Source organism: Brachyistius frenatus, unplaced genomic scaffold (assembly GCF_029030835.1).
Source record: "Brachyistius frenatus isolate BFR_SWC_R1_liver_20210118 unplaced genomic scaffold, ASM2903083v1 Contig_14, whole genome shotgun sequence".
In the NCBI taxonomy this organism is placed as follows: Eukaryota; Metazoa; Chordata; class Actinopteri; family Embiotocidae; genus Brachyistius; species Brachyistius frenatus.
The window spans coordinates 3259998-3284914 of record NW_027210613.1 but is presented as its reverse complement, the minus strand read 5'-3'; the positions used below and the strand labels follow the sequence as shown (position 1 = coordinate 3284914).

At 39.4% G+C, this 24917-nt stretch overlaps 1 protein-coding gene across 1 annotated transcript in view; it reads right to left on the bottom strand.

Annotated features, from left to right (window-relative positions):
* dnah5 (dynein, axonemal, heavy chain 5) overlaps positions 1 to 24917 on the bottom strand; it is an 87258-nt gene that overhangs the window by 37800 nt on the left and 24541 nt on the right. Inside the window, exons 32-60 of the mRNA XM_069693189.1 lie at positions 24431 to 24578; positions 24191 to 24283; positions 23353 to 23552; positions 23036 to 23189; positions 22354 to 22517; positions 22033 to 22189; positions 21579 to 21791; positions 21170 to 21394; positions 19981 to 20153; positions 17866 to 17936; positions 17282 to 17389; positions 16836 to 17023; positions 15689 to 15883; positions 15208 to 15342; positions 14909 to 15016; positions 14148 to 14301; positions 13672 to 13818; positions 11516 to 11757; positions 10980 to 11156; positions 10148 to 10352; positions 9758 to 9900; positions 7155 to 7289; positions 6754 to 6876; positions 6319 to 6532; positions 5812 to 6035; positions 4571 to 4769; positions 4289 to 4461; positions 3618 to 3748; positions 1637 to 1790 (exon numbers count right to left, since the gene is read on the bottom strand). Coding sequence (XP_069549290.1) covers positions 1637 to 1790; positions 3618 to 3748; positions 4289 to 4461; positions 4571 to 4769; positions 5812 to 6035; positions 6319 to 6532; positions 6754 to 6876; positions 7155 to 7289; positions 9758 to 9900; positions 10148 to 10352; positions 10980 to 11156; positions 11516 to 11757; positions 13672 to 13818; positions 14148 to 14301; positions 14909 to 15016; positions 15208 to 15342; positions 15689 to 15883; positions 16836 to 17023; positions 17282 to 17389; positions 17866 to 17936; positions 19981 to 20153; positions 21170 to 21394; positions 21579 to 21791; positions 22033 to 22189; positions 22354 to 22517; positions 23036 to 23189; positions 23353 to 23552; positions 24191 to 24283; positions 24431 to 24578 — 4753 coding nt within the window. The remainder of the gene's footprint in view (positions 1 to 1636; positions 1791 to 3617; positions 3749 to 4288; positions 4462 to 4570; positions 4770 to 5811; positions 6036 to 6318; positions 6533 to 6753; positions 6877 to 7154; positions 7290 to 9757; positions 9901 to 10147; positions 10353 to 10979; positions 11157 to 11515; positions 11758 to 13671; positions 13819 to 14147; positions 14302 to 14908; positions 15017 to 15207; positions 15343 to 15688; positions 15884 to 16835; positions 17024 to 17281; positions 17390 to 17865; positions 17937 to 19980; positions 20154 to 21169; positions 21395 to 21578; positions 21792 to 22032; positions 22190 to 22353; positions 22518 to 23035; positions 23190 to 23352; positions 23553 to 24190; positions 24284 to 24430; positions 24579 to 24917) is intronic.

The following is a 24917-nucleotide window of genomic DNA, read 5'->3' as shown; positions in this document are numbered from 1 at the left end:
AAAATACCAATTCTGATTTTTATGTTTGACGGCTTTGTTTTATATATAAAAATGGAAGCCTGAATGTTTTTTACACACGTCATGCTGAGTATCATTATGATCAGAAGGGAACACTTAAACAACACATCCTAGATCTCAATGAATGAAATATTCCAGTTGAAAATCTTTATTCATTACATAGTGGAATGTGTTGAGAACAAAATAACATGAGAATGATCAATGGAAATCAAAATCATTATCCCATGGAGGTCTGGATTCAGAATCATACTCAAAATAAAAGTGGAAAAATCAGATCACAGGCTGATCCAACTTCTGTGGACCAGCATATGGTCTTCCAATGGGTCTGAGGATCTCATCCCGGTATCTAATGGCAGTCAGGGTCCTGGATGAGCTGCACTACCTGAGCAACTTCTGTGGGTTGTAGACACCGCCTCATGCTACCTCTAGAGGTGAGGGCACTGGCAAAATGCAAAAGTGACCAAAATTCAGCCAGAAAGGATGAGGACAGAGAAATGGTCTGGAAATGGAATTAGATTGGACAATGCAGAGGACAAAATAGTAGTACAAAGGAGTACCAATAGAAGAGGATGAAGGTAATGAGGGGCAAATGAGCAAGAACAGGAGGAAATACAGAACAACCAATGAGAGGAAGAGGATGAGTGGGAATGGGAAGACAGAACAGATTGGAAGAGCAAGTATAGAAGAAGAGAGGAAGAAAATGTGTACGAGTAGAAGAAAAATGCAAACTGCAAAATAAAAAGAGAGAGCAGAGAAAATTGCTTTGGAAATGCTTTTTTTTTTTTCTCTCATCACAGCCGCTGTGTCCAGTACAGTGGATGACTCTGGGACTGCAGCAGGGAAATGTGCTAACAGCGGCACTTGACCTTGAAGCTGCCTTCTGTTACAGAGAAATGCAGTAAACAAGCCTTTCTGAGTGCTGCATTACAGAGGGGACCGAGCTGTAGCTGACTCTTCTGTCCATTGCAGATTAATTTCATATTGAAATCTACAAGAAAATAATAGTGGAATCGTATTGACAAGGGAAATGGAATTTGCTATTTAATTTGATTGAACTGATATAAACTGTTCTGCTCATATCCCAGATACATGGTTTTCTCTTCTGTCTGTGCCGTCACTGCCATGGTGTTACAGTCATGGAATGTTTATTTCATCCCAGGGTGAATGCAGTGTGTGAATCCATTTTGTGCAACACAAACTAGATCATGTCTAATATGAGTATCTGAGTCAGTGCAGGCCACAACTTTGCATATCCAGGGTAGGTTTTCCTCACACTAAACTGTTGATCATTAAAACTGCCATAAAAACCCACATGTGCGCATTCATTCAAATGTAATACATAAATCAGTCAAATATACATGAGTGAATAGTTAATCCATATTTTTTGCCTCAACGTGAATATGTTTAGACAGAAGATGTTTCCCATTCACTATTTTCACGCAAATTGTACTAACAAGCAAAGTATATTATGTATGATATATATAAACAAAGGGGGCACTCGGAGGGCGCAAACCTTTTCTACATTTAACTTCACATTAAATATATGATCATATAACAACAAACATGGATTTGTGTATGAATGTTTTGTGGTCTTCTTCTCCATGTGTGTGCTCCTGACCTCTCCAGACGACAGGACGTTGTTCATGTACTCCAGGAAGGACTCATCTTTGATTTCATTGTCAGTGAAGATGAAGCTGATGCCTTTTCCATTCTGGCCAGCTGTTCTGTACAAACCCTTCAGGTCATCCATCAGATTGGCTGTGTTGTATGAGCTGAAAAACAACAAAATGTATTAAATATATATGCACACGGACTTTCTCTGCTAAATAAAATGGTGTAATATAATAAAAACAGTGAAATAGTTTCATTAAATGTTCAAGCTGCCGGTGCATTTATTGGTGGAAGTGGTACACAAAAAAGTGTGAACAAACTGATCCATTTTTGACTTTATAGCTGATTAAAATCATGACCTAGCTTGTGCGTCTATCTGTTTTGTGTTTGTGTGAATTGAATATATTATTAATGGGGAGATGATAAATAAGTGAGAGTGAATGTGAAAAATTAACTGATGAAATGAATTGCATGTAAAACTATTGGTTATTTGCATTACCTTGGTTCTATTATGAGCATCAGTAAGATGTCTCACTTTGGTAAATGCACCGTAGCGTATTCTCATAAGAACTTACAGCATTACACCAGCCCTGAGTGGCTCGCAGCTACGACGTCTGTGTCAGACGAAACGCAGCATCACTCGTTATTCAAAACAAACGCTCCTCTTCTCACCTTTGAGCCTGTGTGGTGTCACATCTCACTCCTCTTAGAAACGGGGTTATGAAAGTCTCCCAAAGCTCTGTGTCACAGAGTCTCACCATGGACAACTTATAAAATCTTACAAATTTAAGGGGTGATGCTCAGCTAGCTGTACAACAGATATCCTGGATAGAGTCCCTCTTAAACAGGGCCTGAGAAGTTGCGAGACCCCTCCTACAATATGCCCACAACCCAGCTGGAATCTGAAGGCATGAGATGTAGAAGGTCAATGTAACAGAATCCTCTATCCAGTGTGAATGACAAACAAACCGTGTCTACATGGGGGGGGGGGGGGGGAGACTTAACTGTACTGGATGTGCTTGTAAAAGTCAACTCCCTGTGTGTGTTTGTGTGTTAGAGAGAAGAGGGAAAGCAGCATGTTTTCTTCAGAGAAGCCAAGAGGAGAAACATGAGGCTCATTCATATTACTAGCAAACACAAAAATCTGCTTGGGCAAAAGCCAATAAAAAATATGATGGTGGCAAATGCACATGTGGACTGAGGGAGGAGAAGATTTGACAGGTTGGGAGAGGGAGAGAGAGGTCAGACACAGAACAATGAAGCAGACAACGCAGAGAAAAATGAACATGTTAAAGAGATGGAGAGTTTTTCTTATTCTGATGAATCCACTACCATGAAAATAGTCTCCCAGGAAACAATGATATTATTTCACAGAAAAGATTGGGCAGAAAATGCCAAGATATTCTACAATAAATATTAATCTGATTCAACAAATCCTGTCCCCAGCAATTAATTAATGCTGACTGCTGTTCCTGAAAGATAAATAATGATTTGTTCCCAAATTATAGAACTGAGACATGATATTCATATTCTGTAAAAAGAGAATATGCAGGTTTTTTTTATTACATATTTACAACGTGGACTTCTTTTTTTTTTCTATGGTGATTAAGTATTTGCAAAGAGACCAGACTAACAGTTTCTTTGTCTCCTCACTACACCTAACTGAAAAAAAGGTTATTTTAATATATAAAAAAAAAAAAGTAAAACAGTTTGCTAGCTGGCTCTTAAACCAGCAATATAATTGCAATAATAAATGGATGGGTATTGCATGTTACAGGACAAGTGTCACTGTGGGGACAAAAAAATGTAGATCCCGAGGGGTCCAGAGCAAAAACATGGTGTGTGTGTGTGTGTGTGTGTGTGTGTGTGTGTGTGTGTGTGTGTGTGTGTGTGTGTGTGTGTGTGTGTGTGTGTGTGTGTGTGTGTGTGTGTGTGTGTGTGTGTGTGTGTGTGTGTGTCCATATTTGTCTGCTCTATGAGAGCATTACCGTGTGAGAGTGATCTGGAAGATCTTGTATCCAGCTATGAATGAGGCCAGTCTGGTCAGGCTCTGTTTGCCAGAACCTCCAACTCCCACCAACAGGGCATTACCTCCAGCAGTCCGGATTATCCTCGACACCTACACGCACATAACCGAACATAAAATTAAACACATATTCTTGACAAGTTATGTGTGCCAAAAGGAGAGAAAACAACAAGAATCTAAAAGTACCGCAAGTTACATGATATAAAACAAAAGTGTCAGAATATTTTCAGACTTAAAGTGCATTTCTGAGCACTTTGATATTCAAAAAGCTCGATCATTTAGTAAACAAAAGGACCATATCATTTGTCGGATGGTGGGAAGCATGACTCAAAGGCCTTTGTCTGTTGAGTGTGGAACCATAACATCTTGATAAGCTAATAATATCTCGAGGCTTTGTCTTGAGTTTGCATCAGTTTCAATTTGGATGAGTGTGCGACGTTTATTAATTTATCGATCTATTCATTTTTATGAATGCATGCTTTCCTTTTCCTAATTTCAAAAATATATACTTCCCCTTTTTATGCTCTGTGCTGTGAAGTAAAACGCTTGTTAGATCTATTCTTGCTAATCTTGCCATTTCTTTCATCACACTAGTGTGGCCACATAAAAGAAATAAAAACCTCTGTAGCGTACCTTGATCAGATGCATCATGGCATCCTGAAAGAAAACCATGTCCATGCCTGTACCCCTGATGCTCTCATTGTAATGGCTCAGGAACATGTTCAGACGGTCCTTTAAACTTTCAAATGATTCAATAGGCTCATAGACTTTGGGTAAATCAAAGTCTGAATCTTCCGGCTCTTCCCCTGTGAGGACAGAACATTTTTCCATTAAAGTGATCATATTTCACATCAAAGAGAGAACCACAACACTGAGGAAATCTTCCCCTCCCATGTCTTTTTGATTCACGGGTACCTATAGCCTCAGGGGCGTCTCGTAAGAAGTCAACAAAGTATCTGTCCACTCCGTTGTCCACTATACTCCTGTGCATCTCGCCAAGCTCCTCTTCCACCAGATTTGCCAGAGCCTGCTCGAACCACTCCACGTCATCGGGCATAGTAAAGCGATCAGATATCACACGTTTGCACTCATGTTTCCACATCGCCAGCAGCACCTGGAAATTCATGTTTTTGTTTTATTCGAGACAGCGGAGCAGGCAAGTGTTGCTAATTCTGCTCTACTGCATATCATAATACAAAGAGACCTGTTTTGCTCCATAATGGAATAATTGCACACAAAAATGATTCTCAAGAGCAAAGAAAAGCAAACACTGGATTATTTACTTATAGTGACATTCCTAAGAAAGTTATATGAATTTATATTCTCCACTCCTGTATTCTGGTTGAGTTGATTGATTCCACTCTTGTCTTGCGTAGTCTTAAGTCTTCTGAATTGTGTAGCAGCCTCAGCAGGGATATTATGCATTTTTGACTTGATTCTACGCAGCCTGAAGTGGAAGACATATTTCATTGTCTTCAATTATTCAGCGATGCTACAAGCCAATTTTCAGATGCTGATTCTTTTTCTGTTCTTATTTTTCCGACCAACAAACATTTGTCTCTCTCTCCAACATTGTAAATATATTATGTCATGATAGATTATGCAGTCATACAGTAGCATTGCCACGAAAGTATGGGTCTTGATCATTCTGTCAGGCTCTCTGTGCTTGTCTAATCTGTTACACAGCACTCTCCACCACACCTCCTTCATTCCACTTTACTCTCCGTCTGTCTGTGCTCTATTTGCATGCATACAACCAGATTACTGATAGAAATCAGGTTAAAACACCTGGGTAATTCAGTTACTGTGAAACTTAGGCTGGCGTATTTCAAGTGTGTAGTTATACAAGACTTTTGTTTTGCATTTATAGTGCGAGACATGGTTTAAGATTTATGTAGGTTTATTTAATGTGGAGTCATTTTCAGCTGAATTATCGAATTATCTTTTTTCACTGCTGCCATTTCCCCTTTTGGAATTCTTTGTCATTTAACATTCGTGTCTGTGAAAACCCTGTATAGGTGACCAAAAAAATCTTGTTTCCCCAGCAGGAATCCATGTTTCTTAATTACATGTCCTTTTAAAAAAAAACTGGATGTAAAATAAAAAAAAAAAAAACTTGCATCGTCCTTCTAGACACAATGGTGAAATCTTCTCACCTGGGCAGAGTTGACCACCTCAGCACTGGTGCTGAGCATGCCTTGCCAGACCCTGGACAGATCCCTCAAGTTGAAGATGTAGTGGAACTTTGCAGGAGTTGGAAGCATCTTGATTTTTGTCAACTGCCAGAGGCGGCGGGTCAGAGACACCAGGCGACGTACGGTACTCTGAATCTCCTCAATGAAGCCACGACGTGCACAGAAGTGGCCCTCACCGATCACACCTGTGTAATAAGGTCAATGATTTGATTAATTTGAACTTTTATCAGAAGTATAGGAAACAATATGTCATCACTGTAAAAAAAAAAACACAAAACAAACATAAAGTACAATAAATGACTTAAATTGCTATGAAAATATACATTTCATTATTCGCGTACTTTTCTCCTTTCAGCAGTATTTTTGTAATTTGGACATAAAATAATTATCAATACACAAAAATTTACAATTTAAGGTTTTGATATAATATCTATACATCAATAATGATTCCGACACCGTTTTACCCACCAAATATCTTGTCTATGGAAGTGTTGGAGGGCAGAGTACAGTTAAAGATGGAGAACTGCCTTTTCAGTCTCTGTGGTATGTCATTACGGCCTCCTCCTGGATGAATCATAGCTGCCAGGAACTGAACATCCACAATATTGGTAAATTCTCCTGGTTTCTCCAGATTGAAGAACCCATTCTGCTCCATCAGCTGCCTGACAATCTCATTTGTCACCTATGATGAAAAGCAAAAAGTAAGCTTATATCAAGATGAGGTTTATTGGTTAGTAATGCCTGTCAGCATTCTGACTTACTGTTTTATCAGATCATTTATTTTTACTGTGTAATTAAGTCACTGAAATGTGAAAAAAATACCTAACATATATTTTTTTTAAATAATTTTTGTGGATACTGGAACAAAAAGAAAGCACTAGAAATGTTATAATGATCCCAAACCTGGTCCCCCCATTTATTGATGACAGGCATGTTGACATCATCTATGAAAACTGACATTTTCTTCCCAGCAGGGGGTCCATAAGTGGTCCCCATTCTCTTGTCCACATAGCTCTCTATTGTCCTCTGAGAGAAAAACACAACACAATACAATACAAGACAACAAAAATGGAGAAAAATAGGAGAAAGGCGGATGTTTCAAGTGACATGAAATCCATTGTGATAGCTTCTTCCTCCAATTTGAACATTCTTCATCAATCATCAATATTATACAAATTCTTGATAATCTATGACAAGTTAACACATACAGTTTGTAGAGCATCCCCTATCAGGAAATCCAAAGAATGACACACTGTGCTGTTTCATACAAATTAGGTGACAGGAAACAGGTGGTCCGGTTTTACCTGGAACATGAGTGGTGTTGTAGCAGAAGAGAAGTTGAGGCTCTTGCCCATGTGGGTCTCGGGGTCATACTTTGATATGTAGCCCTTGATGACAACAGTCTTGGCTGTTCCTTGCTCTCCAATTAGCAAAACAGCCTACAACAAAAATATGTACATTTCTCATCAGTCTTAAAGTCTCTCTTTTGGCATTGATTAAACTTTAAAAAAAACTCATGTCTGTTCATCAAAATTACATATTTATAAATATTTCCCATGAAAACAAAAGCCAAAATCCTTTCAAATGTTTTAGATGCAACTCTTGAACCCTTCATTCAGCATGCACAGATCTATGAATATGGAAATAGGCCCCACTTCTATGTCCACCCACCCAAAAAGCCCCGCCTTGCCAGCTGATAGGATTGGTTCCTTAGGTATGTAACATATGAAACCCTGGCTGTCTCTATCTGTGTTTTAGAGACTGTCAGACTGTCACTGCAGTTCCAAAACAGAAATCATCAGCCATGGCACTGATGGTTTATTTCACACGTCTTGGAGAATATACAAAACACCATATGCACGTTAACAAGGTTAAAACCTGGATTTTCACCAGAATGGCTAATTAAATATCATTAAAGATGCTGTAAAGTATAAATGAAAATTAGTTTTAAGTTCATCACACCACAGAAGTATAGCAGGCTGCTCCATCCAGCAGAGAGGCAGAGTGCCAGTGGGACATCATGCATAAAGTCACCGAGAGGTTGGATGTCAGATGGACCGCTTAGTGGGGAAAAGAACTGCAGCCACAGGACTGTCATACAGAACACTGAACACCTTCCAGCGAGTGGGCGGAGCTTCAGCTCCTTCAGGACATGCCCCCTCAGTCTCAGAGCAGAGAAGACTGATGATTTTCTCACTATTTCAAAGCCTAATTTAACAAACTTGTCAGTGTTTTTTTTTTTCATTCAAATTTGGATGGGTAGTTAACAATGGGTATATAGCTCCAGGCTTTTATAGCGTTTCACCGTGTGAGAGGAGGAGCCATGCAGAAGGTTATATAAACCGGCTGTGATCTGACGTAGATAGGTTGTTGTGACGTAGATAGGTTAGGTTTTAGCCCCGCCTAAAAAAACCTGAGCTGAAGACGGGTTAGAAACTGTTTAACGGTCTAACTCCACATTTCAGTGCGACAAAGTTTAAAAGCTTTGCACATGCTTTCAGCAACTCATTTCACACGTATATAATGTATTGAGAAACAAATCTTGGAATTTGCGTTACAGCACCTTTAAAGACAAAAATCTGTATGATATTAGTGATTCTGTTGAGATAGTGACACACGTTTGAACAAAGATATGTTTACTATCTCCTTATAAATATTTCCCATGAGGAACAAAAACAAGTTTTAATGAGCATCTTCAATCAATTAAAAGTTATTATTTTTCAAAGCTGTGGCATGAAAAGGACAAGAGGCCCTAACAAGTCAATACAGACACATTAAGAAAGCAGATGAGAGGGACAGAAATAGAATAAGAAAGAGACTCTTTTTAAACAGCCCTAACACTGTTTGTTTGAAAAGATAAATGCTCAAATAGCTTAATAGTTTAATTGGTAATCACTACAAATTGTTCAACCACTTATTATTAGCTTTTTGTTTTACTTGTGACAGATTTGTTAAATCAATACCTCACCCTGTGACACAGGCTTGTACTTGTACTTACTACAGTAAAATCTCACCATGGAAGATAGCTAAGAGCTGATAAATGAGTCTATAATGTGTAGAGCCTCAATCTTAGATCACAGTTTGTTACATGTCATCACTGCACAAATGGTTGCTAATGGTAAAGCCTGTGGTAACAGACAAAAGAGGTGGAGCCAATTAAAAATAATGTTGCTCGAGCTGCATGGCTTGTCTGTGTACCAGCCATATGAGCTATTTATATCACTGACCTTTATCATAGCTTAACATAATGAAGTCATTACATTTTTGTTCGCAATCTATATCCAGAAGCTTCCTGGCAAATCAAATTCAGACAGCAAATGGAATTAACGGAGCTTCTAAAATAAATGGAAGAACATGAAAGCTCACCCTCAGCTGTTCACAAATTGGAGTTCCCTATCCTGCTCTTGTGAAATTAGGAATCATTCACAACAAACACACACAAATACACTCAAAAACATTATAATGAATGCCATGGGGTGGAACGTTTGATGGGCTTTTAAATAGAATATTGAGCACTGCATCTTAATGTGGACTCTTATTAGAGCCATGCTGCGTCCAGCCATGTTATTGATTAGAAGGGTGTGCATATGTGTGTCTACACTAAATAAAGAGATTAAATGGGTGTTACCTGACTAAAACCTTAAAATAAGCTGTAAAAAAGCTGTGAAGAGAGATGTGTAAATCTTCCTGTTTACAGCTCCTTTTTGGTCACGTGTCACTTAAAGCATGAGTCAACGTTTCAATGAAAACATGCATTATATCAACACAACATAAACAAACTCATTACCTGCAACACTTTGCTCTGAATGTCACCTTTCATTTCTGACTGCATAAACATACATATAGTATACAATGGTGTATACAAAGGCAAGACACAGATTTAAACGACTTTTGTTGGTTACTTCACCTTGCCTTGCTTGGCGATGGTCTGAATTAAGAAGTCTGTTCTGACATTGTCCACGTTGGGGACCAGGATGGAGCTGTACTCTGGGGTGAATTCAGAAGGATAAACATATTCCTCCACTCTGGTGCGCCAATGGACCCAATGCCCTGGAGGAAAATGTGCATACATTAAAAAGACAAAGCATGGTGTAGTGATTAGCGTAAAACATGACTGTGATGCTTCAAAGTCATTTTCCAAAGAGAGAAATATTTCACTGCAATGTGACGAATGTACACTACTTCCAAGATAAAGAGCAACATAAAGCATAATGTGTCTGCTTGTCAAGGCACGACTTCGATATATTCTGGCATCTAATGTACAGGTGATAACATCTGTTCTTATATGCATGATTACCATCTGCTGTGACATGGTAGTCAAACATGGTGTCCTCGCTGTCAGGGGGAATGTCTGGCAAGTTTAGACAGATACTGTCATTTACTCGGAGCCAGACCTCCATCTTCCTCCGGTCGTCCAGTTCAAGTAAGGCCCCAGCGCTCCACATCAGAGCAAAGACGTACAGCCGCTCCAAGTGCTCTCTGGATAACTCACCACACTGCTCCTGCAGGGTGACAGCCATGTTACATCAAGAGGGCAGTTAAACAACTTTGGAGGAAATCAAGGATTTGAAAAAAATAGAGAAAAATTAACAAATGTCAAACTTATCCCTTTTTACCAAGGTTTATTTTCTTAAACACAAACAATGACACAGATGGGTTCCAGCTTATACAGCAAGAATAAATGTGCGTAAAACACCTCACTAGCTTTTAGAAATGCATGCCTACCAGGTAATCTCAACAGGTGAGGATAACGTTTCATGGGCACCTTTCTTTTAAAAATAAAGAGACTGAATCCGTGTGTCTTGAAATAACACTTTACTTATAAAACTGCTGTTATAATGATGGCTCCAACCCCAAAGACCTTAAAAAGAAGCAGGATATCCTGTCCAAATATGCCTAAGAGTTTCTGACTCAAGTCCATCCATCAGCTTGCAACTGTTTGGGGCTTTTCTTGGAGCTAAAACATATTATGAATGCTTTCCATCAATATAAATTTCACTTTTTGCTTCAGCAGTGTTTTTGTCTTTGCAGTATGGTGGAACCACTTTATCATTAAAATATACAGTGAGTTCTGTTTGAGTGCAGTCTGTTTCAAATGGAGGGGGAATTCAGAAAAGGTGGAGCCTTACCTTTGGAGGTATGAGTCCCTGCAGCATGTTTATGCACTGATTGATGACAAAGGCCTCCAGCATGTCCATTTTGAACTCCAGTGACTGCACACTGAAGCGGTAGAGTTCAGAGAAGGAGGAAGCGAAGAGCTGCCGCAGTATCTCGGCCTCCTGGGGGGAGCGTTTGTTTAACCAGCCCTGAGAGTAGCAAGACGTCACTGTTGTTAGTTACAATTCTAGGAATTACATTAGTTTTGAATGATTTGGTGTAAATTTGTACTGCTAACTAAACCATAGCCCAGTTATGTGACTTGTATTTTTAGAGGCAGCAGAAATGTCAAGTCTTTTGAACCAAAACAACTGATTATTGTTGACCCTGCAAGAAAGTCATACCTGAATCCGGACTATTTTGATTGGAAGTTTTTAATGTTAGACTGAATAAAGTGTCTGTTTATGGTTATTCAGTAGTGAAGATATTTAGGTATGGTTATCTATATTTTATTTAGTAAGCACGCACTCACATGCATACAAATCAGGTTTTCATTTAATTCATTTACCTCCAGTATTGGGCTCCAGTTAAGCACAGAGGAGCTCATGAACACCATGCCATTGCGTGAGACGGTTGCTGGAGATGCGTTGTCGATGTTATGTGGCTCAAAAACCACCTTACAGTTGGGAGCCATCGGTATACGGTCTCCGTTTGCCAGTGTAAGAGTTCTGTTGTCGTCCAGAACTGAGTTTAGGTTTTCAATCCAGATGGCATCAACCGGTCCGTCCAGGACGATCCAGATGTGCTCTCCTGAGAGAGAAAACAGAGTTTTTGTTTGTTTACATGGATAAGAAAATAATATGATGACGTAGTGCTCTCACACAAAGGCAGAATAAGCTATGCCTCTGAATATGCATTTAGTGCATTCAAAAACCCAAATGCTGTCTAGTCCAACTAACAATAAAAAGCTTTTTTTAGAGTTGTAAATATAACATTAAAATTGATTTCCTCTTTTGAAGTAAGAAAACAACTAAACATACTAATATAAAAGACATAAGGATAATAGGAAAACAGATTCAAAAAGAAAGGGCAGTCGACTGTCGCGTACAATTAACACGTGGTCGACACTCCTGTGAGATCGGCGCGTTTGTTCAGGTCTATGGAGATGTTTTAAGTTGCTTTGTGATCACTGACCTGAAGTGTGTGGTCTTAAAAGGACTCAGAGTTTTTACAGAGTTCAAATAATTACTCCCTAATATGACTACTGTCATGCAGATCAGCCATCAGCCACTGTTTTACACTGAGGTCATTCAAACAGATGATCAGCCAAAGAGTGTTGTTTCTGCATCAGGTGAGTCACAACATATGAACACCCTGTTTTCGCTGGATATTTCTCTTCTTTGTAGAACACTTCAGTCAGAAGTTGCAGTCCTGTCACACAAACTGACTACTTTTCTAAATTGGAGTCGTTTTCATTCAAAGCAATAAGCTGCATAAGTAAGCAGGAAGCAGCTGCATGAAAGCAAGTCACAAACATATGGGATGCATCCTACTCAGAGGCATGTGTAATAGCATTAGAACATATACTTAATACATCAAATGCATATTTTGACACATAAAACCAAACACTGGTAATGTATATTCATGCCACCACACATACATTTTTAATGATGTATGTAGGCTTACGACGGAGTGGAAAGATAAAACGGCTATAGGTTGTGCTTTGAAGTATGGATGTCCCAAGATATTTTTAGTTCTTTGCAACGTAATAAAGTATTTGAACTGGTTTCCTCAAAGATCACACAGTAAAAAAAAGAAAACCATAAATTATCAGGATGACTCATTTGAGGACTTCTTCGCCAAACAGGGATCCCTCTCATGTTTTCTCTCCTCCTCCTCTAATGTTGAGAGGAAGCTGTAATAAAACCGGGCTTCTTAGTTGCCTCTTAAGTAGCAATTACAGCTTCTGTTAATCGTCCTATTGAACACAACAGAAGGGGTTTAAAATATTAAAGTCCTAATGTCTTTACAATGTAGTAAAATAGTAAAAAAAAAAAAAAAAAAACTTTAATCAGTGAGTGTGTCCAAACATTTACAGAATTAACTTAATACATGTACTGTACTTTATCAAATCTGAAATGAGTACCAGACACATCGTACATCCATCCATCCATCCATTATCTATACCCGCTTTATCCTGAACAGGGTCACGGGGGGCTGGAGCCTATCCCAGCTCACTTAGGGCGAAGGCAGGGTACACCCTGGACAGATCGCCAGTCTATCACAGGGCCACAGATGGAAACAAAGACCATTCATGCTCTCATTAACACCTAAGGGCAATTTCTAGAATCACCAATTAACCTGAGATGCATGTTTTTTGGATGGTGGGAGGAAGCCGGAGTACCCGGAGAGAGCCCACGCAGGCACAGGGAGAACATGCAAAATCCGCACAGAAAAACTCAGGCCCAGATTCGAACCCGGAACCTTTTTGCTGTGAGGTGACAATGCTAACCACTGCACCACTGTGCACATCGTACATGTAAACCATTTTCATGTGAACATTTATTTTGAAATATATAATTCATTTAAATCTAAAATGTTTCAGTAGCCTGTCCTCTCCGGATGATAAGTTTGAGGGCCCCAACGCGCCGCATTAAAACAACACTGATTTTAAGCTTCATTACTTTCCAAGTACAAAATCAGTGTCAAGTAAGAAACTCCAACCTTTCTTTGCCCTCAGTGTTTTCCTCCACAGTGTAGAGAAGATGCCGTCAGTCCAGTCGTTCGTTGCCACATCCAGTCGACCAAACATCTGAGGAGCTGTGATGGCTTTGGGGTTCATGCGCATCTCTCTGTGAGGCTGACCACACTCTGGAAGAAGATGACATTGACAAAGACATATATGTGTTTGAACGGTAACTGAATGCTTTGTGTCTGTACTTGGGTCACAAGCAGGCACATACCACATGTTTAACATGACAATTTCTAGAAATTCCTTGGATTAATCTTAAATTATCATGTTCACTTGACAGAGTAATAGAAGCCAGCAGCATGATGACATAAGTCGCAGCCAGGTTCAAGGGGAGAAAGATGCTTCTCCCTTATTTATCTCTCACAAACACAGAAAAGTTTTCAACTTATCGCAAGTTTGCGTGTTTCTTTTTCTGGACATCATTCCTGAAACATGCACAAAGTCCTACCTGTCATAGCTCTCATCAGCGTGTGTATACAAGTTGTCTTTCCGGCTCCACTGGGCCCCAGGGCCATCATGCCATGTCGGACCCTCTGAGTCTCAAACAGTTGGATGACCTTTAGCTTCCAGGGAGGATGGATGATCAGACCTGCATCTTCAACCTGCAAAACAAAAGTATATACATCTGCAGTTTCAACTATATTCATATTTACTACCGAGCTTATATATGCACCAATTATAATGTTTCTGGATGTTCTGGATGATACTATGAAGACAGCATATTGTACTGTATCGACAGAATGACATACAGGTCCACATTTATAAGATACAAGCAGAGATACAAAGACAAAAGTACATTGCAGGTGTGAAGACATATAATGCAACAAAGACAAACATAAACACTGATTTAAAGACCTAACATGTTGCTGTCTCTCTTATTTTCTGTTTCCTCTGCAGTGTTCTCCACACAAACTGAGGTTAAGTCCTTGACAAATGGTAAATGGCACCATTTGTATCCCTTTGGGTGTTTTGTCTTGAGGCATTTAAGAGTGACATTAAAGATACAGCGGTCTCACAGTCCATTAAGCTTTTGTCCGATTTTACTCAGCTTCTTCATTTCTCTCCCTCATCCTCTGTTCACTTTTCCCTCTGTCCTTCTTTACTCTTTCTCTCTCTGTCAATTCATCCATCCCACAATCCTACTGTTTTTCTCTGAAATTTCACTCTCACATGAAAACACAGACAAACGTATCCCTCACTCCCTCCTACCTGTCTGTCGATGGCAGCCTCTAGTTCAGGGTAGCCCACTTTATCGAGCTGGATGCCTGGGAAGAGGTCTTCAATCAAGCTCAGGAAGAGCGGCTCATCCTCATCGATCTAACAAACACATGTATGGCCACACAAAAAAGCAGAGAATTATTTGTCTTAAATCTGTCTCCGATATTCTGGTCTGCGTATTGTAATTGTTTAGTTTGTAATTCAACATTTTGATTTTTTTTTAATTAATAAATTAATGGTTTATTCTTATTTACTCAAATATGACTCTGTTATGTACTTCATAGACTGACCAGTTTGGAGAGGTTCATGTCTCTGAGAACCCTCATGACGATGGTGGACTCTGTGTCGCTGGGGTTGGCTCGCTTCGCTGCTCCAAGTGTTCGCAGAACTGACAGAATGTTTCGCAGGCCAAAGTCATAATGAACCTGGACAATCAGAAATACAAAATCTAGGTTTATTTAAGTTTCCAAACAGCTGTGTAAAACCTCATGATGCATTGCAGTGACTTAGAAATCCTAATATTAACTAGTTAATTTCCACAGGAAGGCCCATACAGTGAATCGATAACCCTGCACATCTGATTGGAGAAGTCCGGAGCCAAAGTGTGGTGTCATTTTGTGCAACCAGCCACTGTGTTTACCTTTTATTTAATTACATTGCAGGTGGCTATGGTGATGCCCCCGCAGTCCTTGAACCCACTACTTCCCACTTTGCACTTGTCATTGTACTTGCATTGTTAATATAGGGCCCTAAGAATGGTATTTATTTTACCTGCTTGGAGAGTTGCTCCTCACACAGCTTGTAAAGAGTGAAGAACTTACAGGCCAGTTCCATGTTATCTATAAACCCACAACTGGCCAGTTTGACCCTGATAATGATTTGACGGTCAGGAACCATCATGGCCACAGAGCGGAAGTTGATCTTCAGGTTCTCAGGAAGTTCCTGGCGGCCTGCATACCCTGGGTTCTGATTATACAGGAGAAGAAAGGTTTTAATGGAGGAGAACTGAAAAACCTTTAATTATAATTATGAGTAAATGCTGCACTGCATATTCTATTACATAAAAGATTTAGCTGTCACATTATACTGCCACAAATAATATAACAAATAATATGATAGAAGGATTATTAACGAACTTAAAAAGTAAGCAGCTGCAGTTTGCAACATATGTGTGCCGACCGCCTCCAATGTCTCTTTGTATTTGCTAATGATGATCATGGATGAAGTTAACACTGGAACATCATCAAAGTTAATAACAAACAATATCCTTCAGCTAGTTAAATCCCTACAGACACAGCTCAGACTCTCTTTACCACAGAGCCCGCCTTTGATTACTGTGTCTACTATATATACACACACACATGTGCACACACAGTAAAAGAAAAGAAAACAATCTCTGACCCCTCACACTCACCACAGGAGGATAATTATTGCTCTGTTCTCTGTTTAATGACCCGCCTTGGGACATCAGCTGCACTAGGATATAGTTATCTATTACTATATAAGGAGTATGATAATGAACAGTGGCTGATATTATTAATAAGAAGCAAACCCATGTGAATTATATTGTTCAAACTGTTGTGAAATAAGACATGCGTCCGCTTTATTCCAGTTCAATACACTCATTAAGTCTCATTAAATAGCATTATCTGTGATTTATTGCATGCTCTATATTTTACAGGACCAAGGTTTTTGCTTGGAATAGGATATATCTCCATTTTGAAAATCATGCAGCTAAAACTAATGTCTCTTGTGATGTGCATTTACCCAGGTGCATCACCCATCTTACCAGTAACTTTCTATAACAGACACATTTGAAACAGACTGACCCCCCTGCATCTTATCTAACCAATTAAAAAAATGAATAACTATAAAGACGGATGTCGGTTTAAAATAATGGTATTGTTGTTTGACTGACCATGGTCAGGAAGATGCCAAACTCCGGGTTCATATCCACATTGTCTCCGTCAGTGAAGACAAAGTTTTTGCGACGTTCCTTCTTACATGTGAGAACTATCGCAATCTGCTGAGCCGCCACAGACAGAACTGGGAGGTCAATGCGGTTGAACTCGTCAAAACAGCCCCACGAACCAGACTGAGCCAGACCTGGGAATGACACACACAACTTTATAGTCATTCACTGTATAGTTACAAACTTACAAATCTAAAGCTGTCATGTGTCTTAAAAATATTGTCTCTTCTTTATCTAGGTATGATTTTTTTTTGTTGCAAAAACACACTCTGAGTCCCTTATAACCCAAAGTCCTCAGTGTGTACAAATCTTTTAGCCTGTTAGGACTCTCTGCAATATATTTTCTGGTGCAACATATTTTCACTCGCATCCTTTTTCTTTGTGACTCTTACCTTTAAATATCCTTCCCAAGCCTCTGAAGTCCATCTGGTCGGAGCAGTTGAAGACCACGACATACTTTCCCAGACAGCGACCCATGTCTTTTGTGGTCTCGGTCTTACCTGATAACAAAAGGCTGATTTCTCACATCTTAAACTGAGATGCAACAATTTTTATTCCTCACAGAAAAGTAGACTGAAAATTCTCCCACCAAGGTCAACTCATTAATAAAGTGAGATGCATTCTGCCCTTTAAATTAAATGATTCTTCATTTGGATGATTGCCGGACTTGTATAATTGTATAATTAGAGTCTGAGAGGTAAAATTATGTATTGTTTTATCTATCAATTGAAATTAAATTGAAAAAATAAAATGATGTAGCAGGAAAATATTTGTTTTCTTCCTTCCTATCATATTAATCGTTTGGCAACCACTGAGACTGATCTTGGAACAGTTAGTTTATTTCACTACCTCATACTGCTACCATAACCAAGTGTTCAGTACCATTTAGAAACTGTACACTACTGTATAGTCCTGCCTGTGTAATTTACCCAAAAATTATTAAAACAACCGTTTAAGATAGATTTGTTAGTCTTACCTGTTCCTGCTGGACCAGCAGGGGCTCCACCCATACTCATACCAAGCGCCTGGGCCAAGGTGATGTAACACCTGAGCAAATGTAGACAAACACAGATATTCATAATTGAATTTGATAAATGTTCTCGTGTGTTTTTATGGTTTGCTTCCACACAGAACAGTTTTTGGTTTTCTCTCAAGTTCTATTCATCACAACATAAAATTAATGTGATATGACTTTTCACAGGGAAGTTGGGGTCAGCTAGAGAGCACTGCCCCTGAAGCTACTCAGTGATTTGCTCAAGGACACTTCAGCAGTGAGGATGACTGGCACCAGGACCTGACCCTGGTCCTCTGGCTAAACATGGGTCTCCCTTGTCAATGCATGGCTGACACCCCCCCCCCCCACACACACACACACACACACACACCCCACCCCCACCCTGCCGCCCGAGTCCAAAATCACAGTAAAACTGCTTGTGCCATATTGTGTGTCCTTCACAGAACGTGCGACAAATCAGACCACTACCACCAAAAAATATTTTCTCCTCATCATCATCATCCTTTTAATTTGATGTGGCACCAACTACATCTTTACCTATTTTTAAACCTGATGCAGTGGCAGAGAAGTTGAAAGACATGTGACAGAAAGGAAAAATAGTAAAGCTCATCCTAACTGAGGAGAATGAGTCAGAGACAGTTTCAGGCAGGGAAAGATGGCAGTGAGAAAATGAGGGCTGTCTTGGTGCCTTCGGCCATAAGTCCAGCATGCCACTTGTTTGGAGAGCTGCTGTCTGATATCTGCTGGTAACTCCCTCCCTGCTGCTGTCCCCTCACTTTGCCTTCTCCCTGTCTCTTCTTATATTTCTCTTTCTGTGTCTGTTAGTGTGACACTGTTTTTTTGTGTACTCCTGCCTCCCTCTCCCTGCCTGATTCTCCTCCTCTGTCTCTGTCATTCATAGCTTCTGTCACTGACAGAGGTGATGATCCCTCCACAAGAGTCCCTGCTCCCCCTCTCTAATTTATTCTTTTCCAGACCCCAGTGCTCTCTCTCTCTCTCTGTATCTTTGCTCCTTAAATTCAGTCATTAGCCAGCCATAGAAACTGTAATCCATTTCATTTGAATTGATGTTACAGTGAACATTTACCTGGGACACAGTTACCAGTATATATCTGAAGCATAATCATAAAATACTTTGTTGACTTTGTGAGCAATTGTCTATCATCTTTCAATCTATGAAAATCTGTAATGACTTCTGTTCCTGCACCACAACTACAAACATGCGACTAAATTCCTGTCATGTCTTCTGAATTATTGCTGTATGTACAGTATGAGCTGTGGCACATACCGTATCAAAGCATTATAAAATTGCTGACTTATGTGCGGTTATATTATCTGAACAAATATTCCCAGGTTGTGTTGTTGTTTGGAGTGGGTATTGTTCAAAAATCTTTGATAACGATAACGATACCAATACTGGTACCTGGACTTCAATACCGTTTCCAGAAGGATGATTTTTTTTTTTTAATACCAATTTAACAAAATTCACATTACATTACACATTGCATTACCAATTAATACAGTTTAGTGGAAGAGAGTATAACCCAGGTTATTTTCTGTTTCTACAATTTACAGATGTTTCCTAAATGCCTTACATGCAGGCTATTGGTAGGCATGCAACGCAGACAGGCATTTGGCCAATAATTAGTTTGAAAAGCATGAAATAAGTAAGTTGTATTGTAAGATTTAACTAGTGAGTAATTTTCAAGTAGAACCTATGTATGAGAAGCGCCAGGGTCAAAATTATTTACTCTTGCATGAACTACGGAAAAACGTATGCCTTTTAACATGAAAATGTGTCGGTGTGGATGTAGCCTCGGTTTTGAACTTGGGTCCTGAATAACAAGGCATTTTTCAATACTGGATAGTATTGAAGCAATTCAGGCTGGGCCATAAAAGTATCAAAGTTCATTACCTACTAGTCCTTGTTTTCTTTATTTATTTTGTATTATTATTCTGTGTGTTTATTTATTATTTAAGACTTTCTGTAAGTACAACTAAAAGAACATCCTACCATTTAAATTCTGTATACAGGAGAGTGTGTATGTGTGCATGCCTTCATGAATGGCCCTTTACCTGTCAGTCAAAGGTGTGATGACAAGCCTTTCGGTGCAGCCCAAGAATTCATTCTGGTAGACAAAACCCACGTCCGTGATGTTGATGATCATCTTGTCTGAGTCCTCATTGAAGTAGAAACGGCACTGCTTAAGCCACTCAAAGTCATTGGGGCTTTTGACATGCAACCGGCACTGAGAGGAGAAAGGGTGAAAATAACAGAGAAGAAGAGGGACAAAGACAAGAGTATCGAATAGGGACGGGAAAAAGAGAGAGAGGAGGGGCCGGGGGGGTTTGAACAATATGAAATTGAAGGACACCATTCAGGAGATGGTGTGAGGTGAGAGATAAAAGCAAGTAAAAAGGGGAAGGCAGGGGTGGAAGGGCAGAATGCATGAAGGGGCATTGGATGACAGAAAGGTTCGTTTAAAAAGTGGAAAGAGAAAGAGAGGCAGGTGGGGGGAGGATGAAAGAAGAGAGGTGAGAGGCCATGAGAAGAAAATGGAGCGGAAGAAAAGTAAAGGACAGGGGAGAAAGATGGCAGAAAGGAGGCAAGTCAAGGAGACAGGAATAACAAGCACATGAACGAAAGTTTAAAAAAAAAAAAAAGGCACGATAATAAGGAGGGTGATGAGTACAGAGATTAAATAAAAAGAGGCCAAATTTGTAGGGAGGGAGAAGACGGTGAGATAGAAAAGAGGTACGAGTTAGGAGATATAAAAGGAGAGTAAGGAAGGTAAATAGGAGAGCAAAGAGATGTTTAGAAAACAAAGTCGACAGGACAAGGTCAAAAAAGAGAAGGCAGGAGGAGAATAAATTAATACAGGTATGAGAGGATTAAATAAAAACTGATCAAGTTACTTCACACCGACTTTATTTGCTATAGAGACCAGCAAACACCTACTATGCCTGGAGAGAAGCTTCAAAGACAGGCTTTTATCTGGGACTTAATATTACCTGGCTGCCATTAAAAAATGCTCTGAGGACTTTTGACAGAATTTACTCTTTGCAGTAAACACATTTGGTATTCTGACTTCACACCCTGAGGAAGTCTGAGTATCAAACTGTTTTACAAAGCAGTATCTTTGACTATCTTGAGCAGGAGATTCTAATCAGACATAAACCTAAATAGAAATTATTTTAAAAAAAAGCTTTATCCGATGGAAGTCTTTTTTTCACTGATTTTTTAAATAATCAACCACATACTCACCAGGTCATCAAATATGTCCCTCTGGTGGACATGGATGGTGATAAGGGTCTCGTACTTGGTCCTCTCCACAGCCTCCAGGTCTCTTGTGGTCATGTCAATCAGCGTGTTAAGCAGGTCAAGGAAAAGCTGGTTTGTTTTAGGCATGATGCGGCGATCATATCGAGCATTGGTCAGAGCCTCCTCGGAGTCCCTTGTCCATATCATTTGGATACCTAGCAAGCCCACCTGGATCAAGGACAAGGATATTTGGAATTATGCATTATGTAACCATAGTTTTTAGGGCGTAACTTGTATATTTCATTCTTTCCGAGCAGTACATAATTATTGCCCAACAACCACAGGGTCTATTGGTATCATCCATATTTGGAAATGTTAGTGGATTCCTTCTTTGAATCCAGCTGTGACCTACTTGAGAAGGGAAGGAGTTCAGGAAGTCAATGAGCTGGAAGCCAGAGTCCTGGATGGTCAGCGCCGCCTGTCGGATCACCAGGTGCAAGGACCTCTGGGATTCTTTCAGCAGAGCATTGAGCCACACCTCCACGTTCCCCTCTGCTGTGACGGGACGCTCCAGCTCCACAGTCTCCCCCTCCCGTGATGACACAGCCAGAATACGGTCATATACCTGAGAAAAGTGACGATTTAAATTGATTAGGATCATAGATTTATTATTCTATTCCTCTTATAATTAGTCAACTTAATTTTAAGGTATTGAAGGTTGTTTATTTTAACTTTAATTTTCTTTTCTTCCAAAAGTCTCATGTCAGAAGGTCTGAAAGATGCTATTAACCTGCGACAGTGATCTACCAGACGGATGACGTGTTAGACAAAGAAAAACATTCAAAGCCGCTCTGTAAAAAAGTCACCTTGTCGTGGAATTGGACACATTTGATGTTGTCGAAGACGTTGAGAAGGTGAGCCTGGATGGTGTGGGAGTCAGAGGCCTGGCCCAGGATCTCCAGCAGGGCAGGATCAGATACAAAGAAGAAACGAGGGAATAGCAGACGCTTCTTCTCCAAATAGCTGTGGAGGTCCGCATGATAAAAAAAAATGTAATGTTATCTGCAATAGTCGCATAGCAGCTGACAGAGAATACAACAAACCATATAAAGTATTTAGTGGTACAACATAAAAAAAAAAAAAGATCCTAACAGGATGATTTTAGGATTTTAGTCCTTTGTACTCACCCTGTAAGTGACTTCTGGCAGATCTCCAGCTGTTCAAGGAGGTGCGGAAGCAGCTGTCCCATGGTCTCATCTCCTACACACGACTGGATTACATTGGGCATTTCGTGGGCTCGCATCATGATCTTCACCCATGATTTATCAATGTTGGAGAAACGCTTTGCTTCCTACAAAAAGTAGTCAGTCATTCATCTCATTAGCAGAGGTTTTTATATTTAATTTGTTAAATCAAGTTGCCAGGTGGGAAAATGTATTTGGTTGCCCGTTTTAAATACTAAAATGTACAATCTGGGATTTTCTTTTTGTCCAAGAGGCCATGAACTACAGTCTGACTGATATTGGAAATTCAAAAATGATCTTGAACCAAAAAGCCATAAATTATACAAAGCAATCAGGATATTATTTATGTAGTAGGTAGGTAGGTAGTTGTTTTCTACATGTAAACATGCTGCCTATTCAACAAAACATTTCTACTCACAAATAAGGATTTTCAGATCAAATATTAGTTTGTCTGACTTTAAAAATTAAAAAAAAAAAAATACTGAAGTAGAATTTGAAGTTAATGTTTAAGCCTGATAACTATGCAATTTCAGTTATGCCTGGGAATTAGAATCTAGACTGGAGAATCAGATGTGAATAATTTACTGAGAATCTAATATGAATAACTCACTGTGATTTAATTTACCTTAGGTAGCTGTTTGGCAATGTCTCCACCCACAAACACAGCCTCCAGATAGATCCAGAGGTTCTGCACGGTCATCCAGTGTTCGATGATATCAGTGGTGTTGGAAAGATTCTGAACCCACTTCTGAATCTGGGCTTTGAACGGGGTGTTGTACCTGAGAGAAGTTAAATCTGCACATAAGCCTTACATTTGTGTGGTTGCTATAAAGTAAGTCCAATTTCCAACATTTCCCACAGTAAGGGGGAAACAACATTTCAATTGTATTACCATCATCAAATTCCCAACCCTGATGATTATGAGAATCAACACTGACATACCTGTTGCTCATAAGAGACCCCAAAATCATGAGGCTGTCCTCCATGCTGGTAATGATCTCTGACGTGCTGTCTCCTCTCAGTAGCAGCTCTCCACGCGTCTTAAAGCTGGCAAATGTAAAAGTCTTGTTGTCCCACTCAGCGATCACTTGTTTCAACTTTTGCTCAATATCCCGCTCTTTCACAGCGCTGATACAGATATCCTGGATAAGAACACCCCAAATTTGTTAAAACACGAGCAGTAAAAATATTAATGGCAAACAAATGTGTAATTCAACAATGACAAAAATTAAAGAAATGCATCAACTCAAAATCAACTAGATTTTTTTCATCAAAGCAAAACCGTTTTCAAATTGTAAACAACTAATTTAATGGCATGTATGAAACTGATGCAAAGCTTAAACAGATCTATCTGGTGGCAATGTTAATAGTCACTGCGTCGTGAGAACAACATTAAGGCATCCAGCACCACTGTTAGAATGAATTTTAACCCAGAGCATAATGCACATTACATCAAAAACAACTGAAAGATGAATGAATACGTTTATGAAATTTAAACATTAAATATATAAACATTTGCACTGAATTGGATATGCGGATATCACTGAACAAAATTAATTAAAAAAATAATAATAATTTCAAAAATGTAATTTGCATAAAACTTGACAACTGCCTCCTAACAATTTTGTGTTATTTAGAGGGCATGAATTATTTCAGTATGATCTATGCATTTGAAAAATGAAAACAGTTTCAAATGTAAAGTATCTTTAAATTTGTCGTTCACTATATGCAATAAAAAAAAAAAAAAAAATCACTTCGGTAGCGTACTGTTCACTCTTACCTCAATCTCCTCTTTATACTTGAGCAGAGGAGCCTCCATAATGTTGCACAGCTTGAATGTATCAGTTTCCACCTCAAAGGTATGTCCCGTCACCTGGGCACAAATCAGATAAATTACTGCTATTATAATGATCATAATCACACTGTACCCGGTTTAACAGTAAGGTGTTGCTGATGACTCTATGTTAAGCGAATATAACATGTAACTGCAGTGTTATGCTGGTGGCCATGTTCCACTGACCTCAGTAATTCTCTTCCAGTGACGTGTCATCATAGCTTTGTTAGTCATGAGCTCCAGCAGGGGGCAGCACTCACTGAATTCATCGATTGTTTTCTTCAGGTCCAGGAAGGCCTGCCACTCCTTCAGAGCACGGGGCAGCTTGCGACACCTGGCAGTTCATAGGATGCACTAGTCAACAAAATCATGGCCAGCACCTGTTTTCCAAACTGGAGATTGATTCTGCTCCATGGTGTACGGAGGACAACAACCTCAATGTTTGGGCGGGGGATTTTAACTGCCATGTCGTCCATGACAATAATAAAATGTCCAACTTGTTGGGTTTTAACTATTACCATTAAACACAGTTCAAAAGTCTGGTTACTGAACAAATAAACCCTTGTAGATGACAAAGTGCAAAAATAGATTGGGATTGTGAAATTGAAATCTTCAGGCAGTGCTTAATGAAACACCTTTAATATCAACTCCAGTAGAGGGACTTTCCATCAGA